We start from the raw sequence: 20,381 nt of genomic DNA, 5'->3' as shown, positions 1-20,381 counted from the left end.
ATGGAGCTAAATCCAGGTCAAAACTTTTGTTAATTTAAAAAAATGATTTGATCCTGAAAGTTCAAGTTGCGGTCTTGAAAATTGAAAAATACAGCAATGTATTCAAAAGAGAAATAAGTGAATGAAAATAATTTGGGTTGAATATAATTTTGATTCAGTTCTGGAATTTTTTTGAATACATTTTTCACTTTCATATATATTTTGATATTTGAGTTCTTATATTTTTCAGTTTCAGATTTTATATTGTTATTGTAATGTTGTAGCATTGTTTTAAGATCCATCCGAAATATTTTTGTTCCAGTTTGTTCAAACAAAAAAAATTGAATTTAGTTTAAATGTTATCCGATTACCCTCAATAGTAATCTCATTACCCTCCTAAAACAGAAACCCAAACATCTGTCACATGAGAAGAAATATGCTGATTGTTTTTATTTTGTACAAAAACAAGCTCCGCCTCCTTCCTTTCAGAAACACGAAACAAATAAAGTTTTAACCTTCAATCTTTTCTTTTAACACTTTAACCGGATGATCAATACACAATAAAACAGATCAGCTGGACGTGTTTACCATGGTGACAACCAATCAGAGCAGAAAAAGTCATGTTTTTAATTCATGAAGACACAACAGTGTGCTGACGTGTCATCTCCACCAGGAGGCGAACAAGGGTAAAAAAAAACAGAAAACTTTATTGTTTTTGTGACGAAGACCAACAGAAATAAAGAATTAAAAAAATTTGATTCACTTCATACTGATGATTAAAGTACAGTCACTGATCAGGAAACACAAAATAAACCTGAAAATAAATAAATGAACTGTAGCAGATTTACATTCAACAAAAAAAGAGAATAAAATAAACTAAAAATGTTTTTAAAAATCTATTAAAAATAAAGAGAAAAATCTGGCGAAAGTTAAACTTTTCTTCTTCATGTTTTAAATGATTTTCTTTTTCTTCACAATTAATATGAAGGAAAAAACTTTTTACAATAAAAGCAAAATGTGGAGAAAAAAATGGGAATAAATGTTTCCGTTTCCTGTTTGTCATCTTGTGACACGTCAAAGGGCCTCGACCCTCATGTTGGGAACCTCAACTAAAAACATGACAAAAACAAAACTGTTTCCTGTTGTTCAAACGCTGCACAGAGAGGATTCTGGGTAACGTAGAGTGAAGGTTGAAGAGGAATCAGGCTATTCCTGTGCTGTGATGTCACTTCCTTTGTTACACGAGATCATCAAAATAAATGTTTGACAAAACTCAACAGATTTTATATTTATACCATTTTTTTTTCAATATTTGATTTTAGCATAAAAAGTGATGATGCAGCTGATGATGTCATCACGTTGCTTGTTTTTTATTCATAACAAAAAAAAAAAAAAACAGGAAACCAGCAAAAAACCCAGATGACTGTCAAAATAAAAGCCCCTGCAGGCTGACAGGATGTGACATCATCGGATCACCTGCGGTACCGCCCCCTCTCCTTGTCCCTCTCTCTCTCTCGTTCTCTGTCCCTTCCCCGCTCTCTCTCTCTCTCGCGGCGGGGTCCTCCGCGCTCTCGTTCTCGCTGCCGCTCGCGCTCACGTCGACTGCTCACCACCGCCTGAGTCCTCCGCAGGAAGTCGTCCACACGCATGTCGTAGTCGTGCTGTATGATGGGGAAAAAAACAACAGGAGAGAAGACAGGTCAGACAAAAATACTAACTTATCAGTTAAGATTTTATAGATTTTGATTCCTGAAAAATTCAGCTGTTGAATTAAAATAAATAAATACAAGATTAGAAATAAATCTTACGCACAAACATTCATATTATTATTGATTGATTTATATTATACTCTATATTACATGTAATATTGATTGTAGTTAAATAACACATATATACATACACACATACAATAATTCTACTTTGTGTTTATTATTGAGGTCGTAGACGATGATGCTGTTATATTGGGAAGTGTTTGTTATTTTATCCACCTTGTCTAAATAGAAATGGAGGTAAACTATCAGGAAGTAGAACTCCTGGCAGAGCGTCACAGTAGAGCGACAGCAGGGCGTCACAGTAGGGCGTCACAGTAGAGCGACAGTAGAGGCACAGTAGAGCGACAGTAGGGCGTAACAGAGACAGTAGAGCGTCACAGTAGAGCGTCAATAGGGCGTCACAGTAGAGCGTCACAGTAGAGCGTCAGTAGGGTGTCACAGTAGAGCGTCACAGTAGAGCGTCACAGTAGAGCATCAATAGGGCGTCACAGTAGAGCGTCAATAGGGCATCACAGTAGAGCGTCAGTAGGGCTTCACAGTAGAGCCACAGTAAGAGCGACAGTAGGGCGTCACAGTAGAGCGACAGTAGAGCGTCAGTAGAGCATCACAGTAGAGAGTCACAGTAGGGCGACAGTAGGGCGACACAGTAGAGCGTCACAGTAGAGCGACACAGTAGAGCATCAATAGGGCGTCACAGTAGAGCGTCAATAGGGCATCACAGTAGAGCGTCAGTAGGGCTTCACAGTAGAGCCACAGTAAGAGCGACAGTAGGGCGTCACAGTAGAGCGACAGTAAGCGACAGTAGAGCGTCAGTAGAGCATCACAGTAGAGCGTCACAGTAGGGCGACACAGTAGAGCGTCACAGTAGAGCGTCACAGTAGGGCGTCACAGTAGAGCCACACAGTAGAGCGACAGTAGACTCACCGGGCTGGAGGTAAAAGCTCGGTTCTGCGGTGCCCGCTGCTTGTCTCTGAAGCGAGGGGGCGGAGCCTCGTGCGGCGGCAGAGGGGGGTGGTGGTGGTGATGGTAGGCCTGGTGGGGGGGAGGAGGGGGGTGGCTGTGGTGGTAGTATGGGGGGTGGTGGGGGGGCGGCTGCTCCACGCCGGGGTACGTCGCCTGATGACACACGACATCATCACTAGTTCAGTCTGTCATCAATAACTGATCAATAGATCAATAACTGATCAATAGATCAATAACTGATCAATAACTAAGAGTCTTACCAGAGTCTGCCAGGGAGCAGGAGGACCAACATTGTGGTGATAATCCCTCATGTAGTCGTTATAGGACTGAAACAGAACACACAGGTGAGACCATGAACGCACCTCAACTCACCTGTATGTAGCTACAGCAAAGCTAACAGGAACCTGTGGTCATAAGACTGAGCACAGGTTCACCTGAGCTAACATGCTAACATGAAGCTAAGCTAGCAGGTTACTCACCCCGTTGAGAAAAACGTCTCGTCTGACGGTGGAGAAACGTCTAAAAACAAGAAACAAACTTCAGTGAACAATCTCTAGCAATAGTTAGCTGAACATTATTTTGAAAGGTTTCATGTTAAAGATAACTTCCTGTTTGTGTTTTTATACTCAAAACATTTCAAAAGTTGCAAATAAAAACAAACTGTAAAATATGTTTTTTTAAATTCTAACATTTTCAATTAAACCAGATTTCCTTTCACAGTTTTTAATCTTTCAACATATTTTCCTGACTGATGCTGCTGTAGCCCCGCCCACTTCCTGTGACCTGTTTCAGGTGAGTCTCACCTGTCCACCGGCTGGTTACGAAGGTCCTGAATGAACCCTGAAAATAAAATACATTCTTCTGTTAAATTTTACTTTTCCATCAGTGACTCTGGCAGCTGAGCAGACGAACGGTTCCGTTGCCACAAAAATAAATAAAAACATTAAAAACAATTAAAATAAAAAACAAATTCATTAAAACATAAAATACATAAAACAAAGGTCCTTTAAAAGCAGCAAAATACAATTAAACTATGAAACACTAAAAATAACATTTCAGCAAAAGAAATACAAAATATTAAAATAAAATAAATTCCTGAACATAATTTAAAAATAAATGTCACTCACGATTTGAACTCAAAGGAATATACTTATAAATATAAATAAAACTTATAAAAATAAATAATATACTTTAAAAATAAATATACTTTCAAAATAAATAATATACTTAGAAAATATAAATAAAACTTATAAATATAAATAAATAAAAACATATCACCACACAGCTTTTTACAGAGTGCAGTTAGTTTCACAGTTTACATTTTATAAATTCATTAAGTTATTTAAATAAAAACTTAGATTTAATGTTTCAGATTCTCGACCTGCTCGCTGGTTGAAGTCGGGCGGACCGTCGGCTCGCGGTCGTTTCCTGCCGTGGAGGTCGAACTCTTCAGGACGACGCCTACGTAGACAAGTTCACAATTAAGACACACACATGCACACAATATACACACACATTATTACACACTCCGGGAAAAACTCACTCAGGTCGAATTCAAACAGAAGAAGAAGAAACTCACAGTACTTCACCAAAACTACTTAAAAAGATTGTTTTTAAAAGCTTCCAATGGAACAGATTTACTCTCCAGTAATAAAGGTTTGACGAGTCGTCCAGGTGAGAGGCGTCAACAGGTGTTCAGCCATCACTTCCTGTTTCAATTTAACATCATCAGATCCAAACAAGACATCTACATCCAATTAAAACACCAGTCAGATACTAGTCCTCCTCCCGTCTACTTGGTCCTCCTGCCGTCTACTTGGTCCTCCTGCCGTCTACCGGTCCTCCTGCCGTCTACTTAGTCCTCCTGCTGTCTACCGGTCCTCCTGCTGTCTACTTAGTCCTCCTGCTGTCTACTTGGTCCTCCTGCTGTCTACTTGGTCCTCCTGCTGTCTACTTGGTCCTCCTGCTGTCTACTTAGTCCTCCTGCTGTCTACTTGGTCCTCCTGCTGTCTACCGGTCCTCCTGCTGTCTACTTAGTCCTCCTGCTGTCTACTTGGTCCTCCTGCTGTCTACTTGGTCCTCCTGCTGTCTACTTGGTCCTCCTGCTGTCTACTTGGTCCTCCTGCTGTCTACTTGGTCCTCCTGCTGTCTACTTAGTCCTCCTGCTGTCTACTTGGTCCTCCTGCTGTCTACTTAGTCCTCCTGCTGTCTACTTGGTCCTCCTGCTGTCTACTTGGTCCTCCTGCTGTCTACTTGGTCCTCCTGCTGTCTACTTGGTCCTCCTGCTGTCTACTTGGTCCTCCTGCTGTCTACTTGGTCCTCCTGCTGTCTACTTGGTCCTCCTGTTGTCTACTTAGTCCTCCTGCTGTCTCCCGGTCCAGTGACGTACTAGTCATCCTAATCCTCCAGCATTTACACATATTTTGCTTCACACACACACGCACACACACAGCAATAAAAAAAACAAACAAAGAAGAAGAAGCCTCTTAAAGGGACAACATACCGCTTGTGTTGTATATGAGGGAGGGGCTGTTTGTGTCAACAACACTTTTGATTATAAAAAACAGTTTTTTCTCCTCATCAGTCCATGTTTAAGGCTTTTTATATACCCTCTTATTTTGAAAGGGTGGACGGGGTGATGATGATGATGATGATGGTGCAGTCCTTTCAATCAACAAACAAAGCCCCGCCCCCTTTCAGACCAGCCCCGCCCCCTCCAGACCAGCAAGTCCTTAAAACAGAAACGACAAAACTTTCTCTCGTCGTTCTGTTGCTCCGTCCGTTCAGGATTCTTTAACTTTTCATATTTTTCTTTCCTCACACACTTTTATTTTCAGTTCATAAGAGAGAGCGACACACACGAGCTCTGTCCTGATTCAGTGTGTGTTTGTGTGTGTACTGGGGGAGGAGGGGGGTGTATAACTGTCCTTTCATGGAGGGGGGGGGGGGGGGGGGGGGTCATCTCTTTCAGTCCAAGAGGATTTCTTATTTTTTAACAGAGTCCATCTTTTCCTTTATGCATCCCTGTAATTTTACCTTATTTGAGCAGGCGACGAAACCCCGCCCCCAAAGACACTTCCTCACCCTCTCATTGGATATAGTCCAGAGGCCACGCCCCCTGTGTGACCAAACCTTCTCAGAAAAACCAGAAACAGTCCGCTGTGAGCTCAGTCCCTCACTTCCTGTCTCTCTCTCTCTTTTAGTTTTACCTCCCTCACCCACACCCTCCTCCGTCAGTCCAGCCAGTGACGCTCGTTCCTTTAAGCTTTTATTCTGAAAGGGTCAGCCACAGTCCAGCTAAAAGCCAAACATTCTGATTTTTAGTTTTGTTTTTATACTTCCGAAGTACGAAACTCCTGTAAAGAAAAAGAGCTTCAAAAGGAGAAATTTAGCAACAACAAAAGCAACAAATCTAACTGATAGAAATAAAAAATGTGCATCTTGTTGCTTAACTTAGACTTAGATATAATATAGCTTAATATTTAATTAAGAATTAAACTGAGATTTAATCTTAAACTGTTAAACGAGCATCACCCCACCAAGGACTTTAACTTCCTGCCTGACTTTTTTTTTTTGGGCGTCACTCTTTTCCGGTGGAAAACTCCCGACTGGAAAAACAAACAACAACAACCAGAGAACCGGCAACGCTAGCCACGGGGGAAGCTAGCCGGCAGCGGTTGTCTCCGTCGTCCGGCAGCTGGTGGCGCCGCGGTCGCAGCAGCAGAAGAAGAACAGGAAGCGGGAGGAGGAGCTTGGTGATTGGCTAACCTTCCCGGCTCGCGTTGTGGCGGTCGGCCTCGAGGTCGCGGCTCCGACGGCGTCCGGCGCTTGTGGCGAACGTGGCGAGCCACCTGGTGGATGTCCACGCTCTCGTCCAATGGGAACAAAGCGCAGAGCTGAGCGCCGATCTCCGGTTGGATCTCCTAAAAAGAGACAAAAGTAGTTCAAAACCTTTCATGTAGCACAAAAAAAATTAACCAAAATAAAGGTAAAGGTGAGGTCACCTGTCCATCACGTCCGATCTTCACCGGCTTGTGTTCGTTCCAGGGGTTTGACAGGTGAGCAGTTTTTGTGAAGGGAAGCTCTCTCCTGTAAAAACAATAAATATAAAATATATAACATCTTTATATTCGCATGTAACGACATTTCATACAATATGAGTTACATATATTCCATATAGTATACATATATATATACATGTATACTATATATGTTGTTGTTGTTGTTGACCTGCAGAGCCAGTCGATCTTGAAGACTCCTCCCAGCATCTTAGCGTTCATACCAGCAGGAAGGACCCAGTGGATCGGAGACCCTCCGTGTTGAGACTCTGACGCCAGACGAGCAAAACCTGAAGAACCAACGGAGGCTGATGAGTTCACGTTTAAACGTCTGGAGGACAATAAGCCATGTTTGATAATGACGTTGTTAATTGATCCTTTAGTTTTATGACCTTGGAACTTGCCGCTCTCCCTCACGGAGAACACGAGGACGACGCTCCGAGCCGATCGGAACGCTGCGTTCAGCTTCTTCTCGTTCACCGGCAGCGTCGACCAAACGCCCTGAAGATCAAAGCAATCGTCGTGACGACAAGAAGTCAGACGTTTAAGAATGAGGCGTGTAAACGTTAGCGTGTAAACGTTAGCGTACCTTAGCTTTCGCCAGAGACACGTTCTCGTGGTTGTTGCTCTTTATGAGGAAGAACCGAGCGTCTCGCAGGACGTATCGAAGTTTACTGGTGGGATCTGAAACAATACAGGAGTAATCTGATTACTTTAAAGAAAACTAGCCAGCTGTAACCTGATTACTTATTAGAATAAATAATACCAAAACTATGAACCAACATGTTTAAAGTTAATCATGTTCATTATTAATTATTATTCATCATTATTAAAGATGGCCGCCTTACTCTCCATTCCTTTGCGAACAGCTCGGACAGACGACGACAGCTTCTCCTGTTTCTTCTCTGAACCTTTCAGAATAAAAGCAAAGAATTAAATCACAGCAACAAAAAGGAGAGAAAACAGAGCGCCGGACATTTTTTTCCGGGTCTTAATCTCTTCATGTAAGAACTGACGTTGTCGTCACGGTTACCTGAGGCTTCGGAGGCGGATCCTGAGTGCACCGACTCTCCATCGTCGGTGAAGCTGACGGAGGAGGCGGAGCGCGAGTCGCCGGCCTCGCTGCGAGTGTCGTAGTCGTTTCCCTCGCCTCGACGCTCGTACTCCTCTTCCTCGTCCTCCTCCTCGTCCTCCTTCTCTCCTTCTTCCTCCTCGTCATCCTCCTCTTCCTCCATGCCCTCCTCTTCCTCCTCCTCATCCTCTACCTCGTGTCCCTCGTCCTCGTCCTCCTCGTCCTCTACGTGGGAGGCGGCGGGGGAGGAGCTTCCTGAGCCGGGCTCAGAGCCGTACTCTGCCGGCGCCGGTGCCACCGCCTCTGATTGGTTGTCCCCACCGTGGGGGGAGGGGCTCGCCCGTCGCAACTTCTGAAGACAAACAGGAAGTGAGTTTTGATTGGCTGTCAAACTGAAAGGTGATACCAGTACCTGTCTCAGGGTTGGACCAGTAGTGTCAGTAGTAATACTATCAGTATGAGTAGTAGTAACAGTAGTAGTACTATCAGTATGAGTAGTAGTAACAGTAGTAGTACTATCAGTATGAGTAGTAGTAACAGTAGTAGTACTATCAGTATGAGTAGTAGTAGTAGTACTATCAGTACGAGTAGTCGTGTCAGTAGCAGTACTATCAGTATGAGTAGTTGTATTATCAGTGTGAGTAGCAGTAGTATATGTGAATGTACTGTTTGTTGTGTACTGTAGGTAGTAGTATTAAAACCTCTTAAGCTCGGGCCCTATCTGTAGGCCTCTGCTCGAAAATGGCATACCCATACTAAAGTGACCAGAGTTCTGTAACTACAAGGTCTGTTTTAATAATTGTTGATGCTATAATCAGATAACACTTTGAGATTGTTCAGATGGGTAAATATTGTGGATATGTTGCTGGTTAATATAGTACATGAAGATATTACACAGCTCAAATTGAAAATATGCAGGTTCGCCTGAAAAAAAAGCACTTTTATTGATATTATGTTTTTGAAATAATGCAGCTGAGAGCCTAAAAACTCTCCCAAATCATAGCACAACCTATGTATGTACGATCAGTAGTCGTAGAATAACGTTTGGCTGGGATAAAGTGAAGAATAAGAGGCTTTAGTAGAGAGAGGTCACGCGAGGTCGTCATTCATGAACCAGCTGTTGCAGCTCTTACATTGTACTTTTATATACTATATAACTATATTTCACTTTTTTTATCACTCATATTATTCAATACATCCAAATACAGCCGTTAGAAATCATTTTGAGAGCCAGGGTCCTCTCAGAGCATGTTTCTGGCTCTCATTCATAGGATTTTCTCAGTTGATGTGTGTGTATGGGGCTCTAGCTCAGCCTATCATCGGTCGATTTCAGTCAATGAGCCCGCCTTCAACGCGTCAGAGTCTCAGGAAGGCGGGTTTCGAAGCAGGTGTTGATTGACAGAAGTTTCAGCGAGTAAAGTTGCAAGAAGTGCCGCGTATCCCCGAGCGTAAAATTCCATTGGCCGAAAGTCTGACCGCTCGCCCATGGTGGATTGACCCCCCTTCTACAGGAAACAGATCGGGAGCAGACAGGATGCAGTTGCCAACAATGATTGTAGCTTTGAACCGGACAATTTTCGATGTTATTGTCATCATTCTTCATAACAGGTATGCAAAAATCAACGATTTTTTCCGGTGAAGGGCACTGTCATGGTACCGTTGGTCACTCACAGCTTTCTACTGGTTCCACAGAGAGAAAAACCGAAGGTATTTATGCGTTCTGTGTCGAATGCTAAAGCTAAGCGATGTGCGGATTAGCCACTAGCTTCGTGGTGCAATATTGATTTGCAGTACATATAACGGCGATTTTTGGCCAGAACTTCGTCCTTTTATGCCACATTTTCTAGATGCTTATACTAGTAGTCTATAGTTGTGTTTGGAGTGTGTAAAAAGTGACTTATATGATAGTGTTGCCCATACGTTGCTGTTTAATCCGGTAAATAAAATGTACAAATCCACAATATTGGCGAACAATAAGTCCATTTTGCGGACAATATTTTCAGGGGGGCTGAGCCCGAGAGCCCCCAAATTCGGGGGCGTCGTGCTTAAGAGGTTGTAATACTAGTATCAAACTGAAAGGTGGTATGTGAATGTACCGTTTGTGTACTGTAGGTATTAATCGTAGTATCAGTACCTGGCTCAGAGCCTCCAGGCCTCTCTGGGACTCTCTGCGTCGGACCTCCTCCCCCCCGCGGCTCCTGGTCGCCTCTCGCGCTCCTCGCCGACCTTTCCTCTCCTCGTAGTACTCGTGACGGTAGCTAGCGGCGGCGGCGGCGTGGCGAGCACGGGGGCTGGACGGCGCTTTCTTAGAGGAGGAGGAAGAGGAGGAGAGCGGTGGCCCCGGGGCTCTCTTATTGGCGGAAGAAGACCTTGAGGGGGTGTGGCCTGTAGAGGGGCGGAGCCTCTTTACATCCTGGCTACCTGAGCGCTCACTCTTCCTCTTTGTTCCTGTCAGACAGAGCGGAGGGTTTAGATGAGGTAGACAGCTTCATTTATTATTTTTTATTGTTGTCAGCTGATTCATGAAGCAGTAGTAGTAGTAGTATTATCAGCAGTATGAGTAGTACTACCAGTAGTAGTATTATCAGCAGTATGATTAGTGCTACCAGTAGTAGTATTATCAGCAGTATGAGTAGTACTACCAGTAGTAGTATTATCTGTAGTATGAGTAGTACTACCAGTAGTAGTATTATCTGTAGTATGAGTAGTACTACCAGTAGTAGTATTATCAGCAGTATGAGTAGTGCTACCAGTAGTAGTATTATCAGCAGTATGAGTAGTACTACCAGTAGTAGTATTATCAGCAGTATGAGTAGTACTACCAGTAGTAGTATTATCAGCAGTATGAGTAGTACCACCAGTAGTATTATCAGCAGTATGAGTAGTACTACCAGTAGTAGTATTATCTGCAGTATGAGTAGTACTACCAGTAGTAGTATTATCTGTAGTATGAGTAGTACCACCAGTAGTAGTATTATCTGTAGTATGAGTAGTACTACCAGTAAAAGTATTATCAGCAGTATGAGTAGTACCACCAGTAAAAGTATTATCAGCAGTATGAGTAGTACCACCAGTAAAAGTATTATCAGCAGTATGAGTAGTACCACCAGTAGTAGTATTATCAGCAGTATGAGTAGTACCACCAGTAGTAGTATTATCTGTAGTATGAGTAGTACCACCAGTAGTAGTATTATTATCAGCAGTATTAGTACAACCAGTAGTAGTATTATCTGTAGTATGAGTAGAACCACCAGTAGTAGTATTATCTGTAGTATTATCTGTAGTATGAGTAGTACTACCAGTAGTAGTATTATCAGCAGTATGAGTAGTACCACCAGTAGTAGTATTATCTGGAGTATGAGTAGTACCACCAGTAGTAGTATTATCTGTAGTATTATCTGTAGTATGAGTAGTACTACCAGTAGTAGTATTATCAGCAGTATGAGTAGTACCACCAGTATTAGTATTATCAGCAGTATGAGTAGTACCACCAGTAGTAGTATTATCAGCAGTATGAGTAGTACTACCAGTAGTAGTATTATCTGTAGTATGAGTAGTACTACCAGTAGTAGTATTATCTGTAGTATGAGTAGTACCACCAGTAGTAGTATTATCTGTAGTATTATCTGTAGTATGAGTAGTACTACCAGTAGTAGTATTATCAGCAGTATGAGTAGTACCACCAGTAGTAGTATTATCTGTAGTATGAGTAGTACTACCAGTAGTAGTATTATCAGCAGTATGAGTAGTACCACCAGTAGTAGTATTATCAGCAGTATGAGTAGTACCACCAGTAGTAGTATTATTATCAGCAGTATGAGTAGTACCACCAGTAGTAGTATTATCTGTAGTATGAGTAGTACTACCAGTAGTAGTATTATCAGCAGTATGAGTAGTACCACCAGTAGTAGTATTATCTGTAGTATCAGTACCTTTCTTGTCGCTGACAGCTCGTTCTGTCTCAGGGTTGTAGAGCTCGTCATCTTGATCCGGAGCTTCAGTCAGAATATCTTCCAGAACGTTCAGTTCTCCGTCTAAAACAACAACAACAACAACAACAACAACGTTAGTTTCATCTCACTGACCAGATGATGAAGGACTTATTAGATCACTTCCTTCATGTTACTTTAAACAGACGGCAGTAAAGAGTCAAACAGACAGAATGTTGCTGCTGTCTTTACTCTGTTTTAATGAAAACGTTTATGACATCTGACAACTCAAAATTTACTTTGTAGAAAATACACAAATACATATTTGTCATGTTTCGCTATTGAGACTAAAAAGACAGAGATGTGACTTCTAGTCACCAGCTCTAGTTTAGACTTTAAACTGTCAGAGAATCATATAAATAAAAACCAACAGAATGAGCGATACATTCTCAATCATTTATCTAAACCACCAAAGACAAGGATTACAACTTCTATTTGAAAGTAAACTGAACACTAAATAATAAATCAGTTAAATAAAATAATTCAAAATCAAACAATAATAAAATACAGACTTTGATCATATTTAGACCACTGGAACATGTTGAGGCTCGTAGTTATCTATGAATCGATCCGTTACTTTTTGGGTTTAATCACATTATTGATTAGCCAATGAAATATAAAAACGTCATCATAGTTTATAACAAGACGACTTTAAATTTAATGAGAAATAAAAGAGAGAAAAACTGAATGGAGGTTTTGAACCGATACTTTACTTTTAATTTAAAGTGATGGTCTCACGGTTTAAAATCCACATTCATAAACGGAAAGACAGCCGTGTGCCTCATCATAAGGATCCTAATATTATACATAATATACATTTATAATAAGAAATAAATCCAACACTGTGTGTTTATATGGGTTAGACACACAGGGAGCCAGAGAGACAGTGTGAGAGAGAGAGAGAGACAGACAGGGAGACAGGGAGAGAGAGAGACAGACACAGATAGACAGATGGACACAGACAGGGAGACAGCGAGAGAGACAGAGACAGGGAGATTCCACTTTCTGAGTGAGGTCATAGAATCAGTAGTTTTCTTAATGGAGTTTGGTTAGCAGCTGGTTGACGTCGTGATTAATGAACGAGAGACACGTTAACTAGCTCACGTGGTACCTGGCCACACGTCACCAACAGCTTCATTAAGAACTGATCAATACACCCGCTGATTATCGATCCGCAGCTGAAAGGACAGTTCTCAACAGAACAAAAGACATTAGCACACTTGCTAATAATGCTAACGGCCGCTAACAAAGCCGCCTGTCTCGTGCGCCTCACCTTTGTCCTCGCGCCGGTCGGCCGCCATCACAGCGGCTATGACGCGCTCCGGGCACAAAGCTTCAGTTAAATAAACAAACCTAACAGTTTTAATGTTTTGATTCAAACACGAAATAACCAGAACAAAACAGACTAGAGAGCCGCTGAGAGACAGAAAATGGCGGATTGAGTCTGTTGTTGTAGCTTCTTCTTCTGCTGGTGTACAAAAGCAGCGTCCTGGTGAACTACCGCCACCTGTCGGATGGAGAGGCCACTTCCGGTTATTCTTAAAGTTTTAATAAAGCAGCTATTCATTTTATTTTACTTTAAATGATCAGCAATAATATATATGCTGGCTAGCTAGATGCAATATATGTAATTAGCTTAGTTCCTGTAAATAAAACTGTATCCATGAAAGAATATGTTTCTATTATTATAAAATTATTATTAATAATATATATATAATATAATAATAATCAATTATAAAATATTATATAGTATTTATTTATCTCCCGCACTTCCGCTTCCAGTTCTTCTTATTGTCCTTGCGTTTTAATACAATAGCTATTTTATATTTTATTTTTAATTATCAGCAATATATATATGCTAGCTAGCTGGATTAAATATGTAATTACCACAATCTGTATGATTCTATATTAGGTTATGAAATGGACATATACATTAAATCACACTCAGTGGCTCAATGTGTTCTCTATAATCTTAACAACTAAACAGTATTGTATTCATGAAAATAAATATTGTTATTGTAGTACAACATGGAAAAGACACAATAACTAAACTTTCAATAACTGCTCAAATTTGTCTGTTCACACAAATATCTGTTAAAAAAATAGATGAAAACAAACTGACGCTTATTCATTTGGATTTTTTAAACCGACCTCACACCGAACAGCGATTTCTAGACGGGTTAATGGACCGGAATCTAGGTAATTACTGCAGGAGTGTGGGGGATTTTATTTTGAAAATCCCACACAGGAAGTCGTTCGTCTTGACGCGCAGCCCCATCTTGTCCAATCGGAAGTCCACGTCAGTACGGAGACCGGGACTGAAGACAAACTTTAACCCGAACTGAAGCTGTTTGAATTTAAACCAGTTTATTTTTTTTAATTAAATCTTATTTTGTTTTTCTTTTTTGGGGGGGACTGTAAATGGCGGACGACGCCACGCGCAGGGCCGTGTCGCAGATCCCGCTGCAGAAGACGCACGCGGGGCCGCGGGACCGCGCGCTGTGGCCGCAGCGGCTGAAGGAGGAGTACCAGGCTCTGATCCACTTCGTGGAGCAGAATAAGGCGGCGGACAACGACTGGTTCCGCCTCGAGTCCAACGCGGACGGCACGCGCTGGACCGGCACGTGCTGGTTCATCCACGAGCTGCTGCGCTACGACTTCCGGCTGGAGTTCGACATCCCGGTGACGTACCCTAACACCGCGCCCGAGGTCGCGATCCCGGAGCTGGACGGTAAGACCGCGAAGATGTACCGCGGCGGAAAGATCTGCCTCACGGACCACTTTGCGCCGCTCTGGGCCCGGAACGCGCCGCGCTTCGGTCTCGCGCACCTGATGGCGCTGGGACTCGGACCCTGGCTCGCGGTGGAGATCCCGGACCTGATCAGCAAGGGTCACGTGGTCCACAAGGAGCAGCAGCGTGAGGCGGCGGCGGTGGAGTGACGTCACCGGACGAACACGTTGAACATTGATATAATAAATCTGAAATAAACTGAAATTAATTTCACTATTTGCTGGAGATTAATGTGAAGTTGGAACAAGTTTGAAGATAGAAATATTCAGTGAAAATGTTCTGTAGCAATTAAAAACAAGTTCAGAGTTGATTCTGAGTAAAACATTAAAACATATGGACATAAACATACTCACAGAAACATCAGATGATTCATTAATACAAGTTAAAGAACTCATCACAATATGAACAGTCTGCTCACAACCAGGAGGGACTTTGAATGACAGCTGACATTTTATTTTAAGTATATGTATATTATATATAAAATGTTCTGCAGTTTGACAAAGTGTTTGAAGAGAAATTAGTTTTATTTTATCAAATTATTATTTGGATGTCTCTTTTTAATAAATGCATTAATCACAATCAGTCCAAACAATCAGTCCAAATAATAATGAGGGAAGTTTGATCAGAGTTGTATTTAAACTTATAAGTTATAACTTCTTTATATTAAATGTTCGTGGACGATTTTGAACTAAAAACAGAATTTAGATGTAATTTTTGTGCTTTAATTCATAAATGATGAAGTTTATGGTTATATAAAGGACATTGTAGACATCGTGACAAACATTTATTATTATTATACTTATTATGTGAGTTGATGTCATCCAGATAATAAAAAGTCAGCTTTTGTTAGTTTTATTTTCATCTTTATTTGTAGTTTCGGTGTTTGTAGTTTCCTTCTCAGTAAACTTGAATAAGCTCCACCCACTCGGCTGGAGGCCACACCCCATTCTCCTGCACGTTGCTAGGCGACAACTTCCAGTCCCAGCTCCTCACGGGGACGTTCCAGGTGGAACCGTAGTTCGCTGTCACGTAGTCGAGCGTTTCGCAGGGAACACGAACCTTCAGCTCCAGAAGCTCCGCCCAGCACAACGAGAACCGGGGGAAGATGTACCTGTGTACAAAAACACAAAAAATACTTCATAACAAAGTCAGTGGCAGGCCTTCAAAGCCTTCTCTGCTGGCCTAAACAGAATCACAAAGTTATAGCTATTTTATAATTTTTTTTCTTTAATACACTACATGTATTATAATTTATAAACATATTTTCCCATTATCTTATATTCTCATTGCACAGCTACTGTCTTCCTCAGTTGCTCTGCTTCCAGTGCAGCTTGTTTTAAGTAGAGCTTTTATCCAATCAGATCTCACCTCTGTGTCTCTAGGTAAGAACAGAGGCAGAGGCCTGCAGACTCACAAGTGAATCCATGTGCAGTTTAAGTGAATTGGGACGATATTGTTGATTGTCATATTCTTCAACCAATCAGATCTTTAGTTTGACATGTTGGGCGTATTCTTTGACGTGCTAGAGCCTGCTAGCTGGCCTACAACTACGTCAGCATTACGTGCAGCTCAGTTTTCATGTGCAGCTCTGCAGTGAGGTGCAGCGTGCGCTGTGATTGGTCAGTGGGCGAGCACGTGACTATTGTGAAACGAAATTTACAGCAGAGGCTTAGTCGGAGTAGTATCCGTAGTATCCGAGTTCAAATTGAAAGATATGGAAGAAATGACATTTTATGCACTTTGCTTGGTGTAGATTTTTTTTTTTACCTAGCTTTGTTTTTTTAACACTCAATGGCTGAAGGAGGAGAAACAGATTTGTGAGTTGGAATTTAACCGTGAGATGAAACTCTTTGTCAACAAAGAAAGGAGGATGTGATCAGCATTTGGTAAGTCAACTGGTTCGTTTTTTTTACTCGAGTGTGTAGCAGAATGCGTGTTGCTGCTGTTGTTTTCCCGTTAAGCTAGTTCAGCGTAGCCTCCCAGAACACTTGCGGAGCCCCAGCTGTTTTTTGTTCCGGTTCAGAGGTCACACAGCCAGTTGTCTCCTACATGAGCACAGAAAACATTTTATTTCCCACAATTTAAGCTTCTGCATTTTCCAAATGCACTAGTATTATTCAAACGTATTGTTCGGTTTGTAAGCCTCGTACCGAACGGTTTAATACGAATACGTGTATTATTACACCCCTAGAAACAAATAACTGTAGTTGTGGCGCCATCATGAGGTCATAAGGTGGTATTTCAGCTGCAGGACAGCAGTGAAGGCCCAGGTATAAAATGCACAGCCCGCCACTGAACAAGGTTTATAACACCGAGAAACAAGGGAAGATGTACCTGGTGTACAAAAACACAAAAAATAAAGAGTTTATAACGGTGAGAAATTTATAACAAAACATTTTCATGAATTTATAGCAAAAAACTGTTACACTGTGAAACTTCCAGTTTCAAAATAAAATGTGGAGACGTAACAAAAACTATTTTTTTACTTTTTCACAAAAATCCCCTCAACATCAAAAAACAAATTTACCAACAAACGTAAACAATCTGCCATAAAAATATCACTTAGTTTATTAGTATGATTAAATTACTTCCATTAATATTTAGGGTTTTTAAAAACAGTTTTAAAATTAAATAACAGAAACATTTACTTGAACTTCTTTCCACTCTTCGCCTGAGTTCCTCCGTTCCAAACGACGCCTCCATCATCGTAGAAAAAGAAAACGTCAAGTTTGACGTCGTCACTCAGAAAGGAAAGTTCCAGACTGTCCCCCACCTGCATTTCAAAATAAAACATGCCATCAAAATAAAATACACACTTCAGAATCAATTCATACCAACTTGACATATACCAGATTAAAAGTGAAAATTTAAAACAAAATAATGATAATACAAAAATTCTTAAAGATAAAGCGCACGCACCCGCTTTACAAGCAGAAAGTTGATAAATATGTTAAATAAACAAATTAAAAGTAAAGTAGTAAAATATTGTTGAAATAAAACACTGTAAAGTCAAATTAAAAGTATTTTGTTTTCACCTTTCCAAACTTGTGTTTGAGTGACAGTCCGGCGTTCCTGAACGCTGCGACGATGTCCAACCGGAAGTCCTCGATGAAAATGCCGATGTCGACGTCTCGACTGTACGAGATGACGCTGCACTGCCTGAACCAGCCTGCAGGGGGAGACACGACGCTCTAAAGTCAAACAGCTCACTCTTTATACTTTTATAGAAGAGACACGGTGACGTCGTTCTCTTCTGTGTTTGACGGGTCGACGTCCTAACACGTCGTTTATGACGTCTAAATACGTCAAAGTGAACATCGGGAGCTAACGGATGTTTTTATCTCGTCTAAATACGTCAAAGTGAACATCGGGATCTAACGGATGTTTTCATCTCGTCTAAATACGTCAAAGTGAACATCGGGAGCTAACAGATGTTCTCTCAGCGTGCTCCAGAGGTGGAGGACTTCTTGGACCTCTTTCATTCCTTCAAACAGCTTCTCTAAAATATATTTTTCATATCCAGAAACCTGTTGATGTCCAAGTCCTTCATGATGTTTCTCCTTCTGGATGTCATCTCTACTCCAGCTTTACTAACTGTTGGCTGGTTTGTGTTCAACGCACAGAGCTGCTGGTCAACAGGAGAGAGACGTAAAATCCTATTTTTTACCCAGACAGGTTCCACTGCTTAGCCAGAACGGGACGTCGAGCTGAGCAAGCGTTCGAGCAGCCAAATGAAGCAACGACTTCACTTTCCTCCGAAACTCCACCGCCTCTGGAGACGAGTCATCAGGGTAGAGCTACAGTCACACACAATGGGGGGGGGGGGGGGGAGAGAGAGAGAACGTTTATTTTCATTTTTGACGACTTATATTTCCATTAGACGGTTTAAATTAATTTACCCCCTTCCCTTTCACAATAAAAGCCCTGTATCCCGTCTGTCTGACCTGCAGGAAGTTGCGGGCATCACGGTAACGGCACTCCAAGAATCTAGCCTGTCGTTGCTCGGACAGAAAATGGGAAACGTTGCGCGGGATTCGAACGTCGAGACCGTCCAGAACTGTCAGGACCAGCTCCGGCCTGCAGGGGGCGACCACACAAAACAACATCTTCTATAACTAACAGATATAACGTTAATCAGCTGTTTTATTAACGACATCTTGATTTAGATGAAACCTGCTCGCCCAGTGGTTTAGTTTTCTAACTGGCAGTGAAGCAAACATTGCTAAAGAATTAAAAAAAAAATAGCCTTCAGTTCAGTTGTCAGACACCATTTCAGGATTAATCTTGTGTTCCGTTACTTAACTGCATGTTTTAAAGAGTCGTCTTCCCTTTACATGATGAAAGGTCTTTACACTGAATATAAGATCTTCAATGTGTCAGGTCAGTTTTTATTTCTTTATTTGCGACTGTTGGAAACAGCAAGGCCAACACTAATGCCAACAGTGAGGCTAAATCTAATGCCAACAGTGAGGCTAACAGTGAGGCTAAATCTAATGCTAACAGTGAGGCTAACAGCAATACAAAGTGTTCCTTCAGAGCAGAACTGAACCAGGTTTCACCTGTCGTAGGATCCAGAGTAACGGCCGTAGTCGAGCAGTTTGAAGGGAGCAAAGCTTCGGTCAATGTTGGATTTGAGGCGCAGCGCTCCGTGCCACAGGTAGTTCCCGCTCCGCTCATACAGGAACACCACCTGGGACAAAATACATTTATTAATATCTAACACCACCTGGGAGAAAGTAATTAATTCCCAATCATACAAAAAATCAACCTGAACAAAATGAAAACATTTCAATATGAAATTAAAGGGAAGAGAGAAACAAGGTGAAACACCTGAGCCCAAACACACCTGAAAGCTATCATGTCAAAGATGGCTGCCAACGTACTGTCTGCTGTTGTGAGGTGTTGACGAGTGACACTCACTCACCTGTATGACGTAACCGTGGAGGCGGAACAGGAAGTGGAGGGGGATCTCCTCTCCTGATAGGTTGTCCAGACTGGCCAATCGCGGGTCTTCTCCTCGCAGCTCCAGCAGCTCGAAGCCTTTCTGCTCGGCAGCCAATAGGAAGCCGGGCTGAAAGACAAAAAAAATAAAATTAAAATGAAATATCTTACTGGAAAAGGGATAAAAATGATTCGGCCCATTCCACTTTTAATAATTGTCACGTAAACATCCGTTAGCTAACGTTAGCGTTAGTGGCTTTGTTTATTTTATTGTTAGCTAGTGTGACGCACACAAAATGTATGGTCACATTTTTGTTATTAGATTCATATTTGAACGAATTTCTGTGATTTGCCTATCATAATTAAACTTCCTTTAGAAGTGTATTTTTATCTATGCCCAGTAGGTGGCACTGGAGCGCTGTCGATCTGCCTCGCGACCAGAGATTTGTAGGTGCGCGTTCAGCGTCTTCTCATAGCTTGAGAGGACACTGAAGCGAGAAGCCACAGCGTTTGCCTGTTTCATTTATTTCCTGTTTTTCTCAGGTTAGTAACATGAAAAGTGCACAAAAGACACATGAATTCAGGACCAATGTGTACGTAACATTTGTATAGAGTATTTTGTGTTTTTTATGTAGTTGTTTGATCGCTACTGACTGTTAAGACTGACTGTTGAGTGCTAGCTAAGCTAATAGTAGCCCTGTGTTACATCCCTTGTTTTTATCTGGCTCCTACACAATGAACTTTTTCTTTATGATGAAATGAATCGACTCTTTATGTTCTGTTAGGTCGATCCATACTAAATATGTTAATTAATGT

The 20,381-nt window shown here is 41.6% G+C and overlaps 3 protein-coding genes across 7 annotated transcripts in view; 1 reads left to right on the top strand and 2 right to left on the bottom strand.

Moving 5' to 3' along the window:
- Window positions 1-414: 414 nt before the first annotated feature.
- On the bottom strand, window positions 415-13,311 carry ythdc1 (YTH N6-methyladenosine RNA binding protein C1). The gene is made up of 16 exons (XM_076078212.1): window positions 13,107-13,311; window positions 11,777-11,878; window positions 9,979-10,292; window positions 7,806-8,196; window positions 7,621-7,683; window positions 7,362-7,456; window positions 7,165-7,273; window positions 6,945-7,062; window positions 6,719-6,803; window positions 6,483-6,637; window positions 4,096-4,175; window positions 3,518-3,554; window positions 3,194-3,233; window positions 2,975-3,040; window positions 2,676-2,867; window positions 415-1,640 (listed from the first exon to the last, which is right to left on the bottom strand). The coding sequence occupies exons 1-16, from the start codon at window positions 13,132-13,134 to the stop codon at window positions 1,452-1,454; spliced, it is 2,064 nt and encodes a 687-aa protein (XP_075934327.1). The 5' UTR covers window positions 13,135-13,311; the 3' UTR covers window positions 415-1,451.
- A 783-nt stretch (window positions 13,312-14,094) lies between these two features.
- ufc1 (ubiquitin-fold modifier conjugating enzyme 1) lies at window positions 14,095-15,469 on the top strand. The gene has a single exon (XM_076078217.1). It carries the CDS (start codon window positions 14,255-14,257, stop codon window positions 14,771-14,773), a length of 519 nt encoding a protein of 172 aa, XP_075934332.1. The 5' UTR covers window positions 14,095-14,254; the 3' UTR covers window positions 14,774-15,469.
- Window positions 15,466-20,381, bottom strand: part of fktn (fukutin) — a 7,591-nt gene continuing 2,675 nt past the window's right edge. For 2 of the 5 annotated variants that reach the window (XM_076078214.1, XM_076078215.1), the window contains exons 4-10: window positions 19,549-19,695; window positions 19,184-19,314; window positions 18,569-18,701; window positions 18,292-18,421; window positions 17,660-17,793; window positions 17,273-17,397; window positions 15,466-15,735 (exon numbers count right to left, since the gene is read on the bottom strand). In XM_076078214.1, coding sequence (XP_075934329.1) covers window positions 15,522-15,735; window positions 17,273-17,397; window positions 17,660-17,793; window positions 18,292-18,421; window positions 18,569-18,701; window positions 19,184-19,314; window positions 19,549-19,695 — 1,014 coding nt within the window. In that variant the 3' untranslated portion in view covers window positions 15,466-15,521. Of the gene's footprint in view, window positions 16,959-17,272; window positions 17,398-17,659; window positions 17,794-18,291; window positions 18,422-18,568; window positions 18,702-19,183; window positions 19,315-19,548; window positions 19,696-20,381 lie in introns of all 5 variants that reach the window. The other 3 variants (XR_012947640.1, XR_012947639.1, XM_076078216.1) reach the window with 3 other exon arrangements.

The sequence above is a fragment of the Anarhichas minor genome, unplaced genomic scaffold (genome assembly GCF_050575085.1).
Source record: "Anarhichas minor isolate MPS153535 unplaced genomic scaffold, ASM5057508v1 ptg000064l, whole genome shotgun sequence".
NCBI lineage: Eukaryota > Metazoa > Chordata > Actinopteri > Perciformes > Anarhichadidae > Anarhichas > Anarhichas minor.
This window is presented reverse-complemented; position numbering and strand designations above follow the sequence as displayed.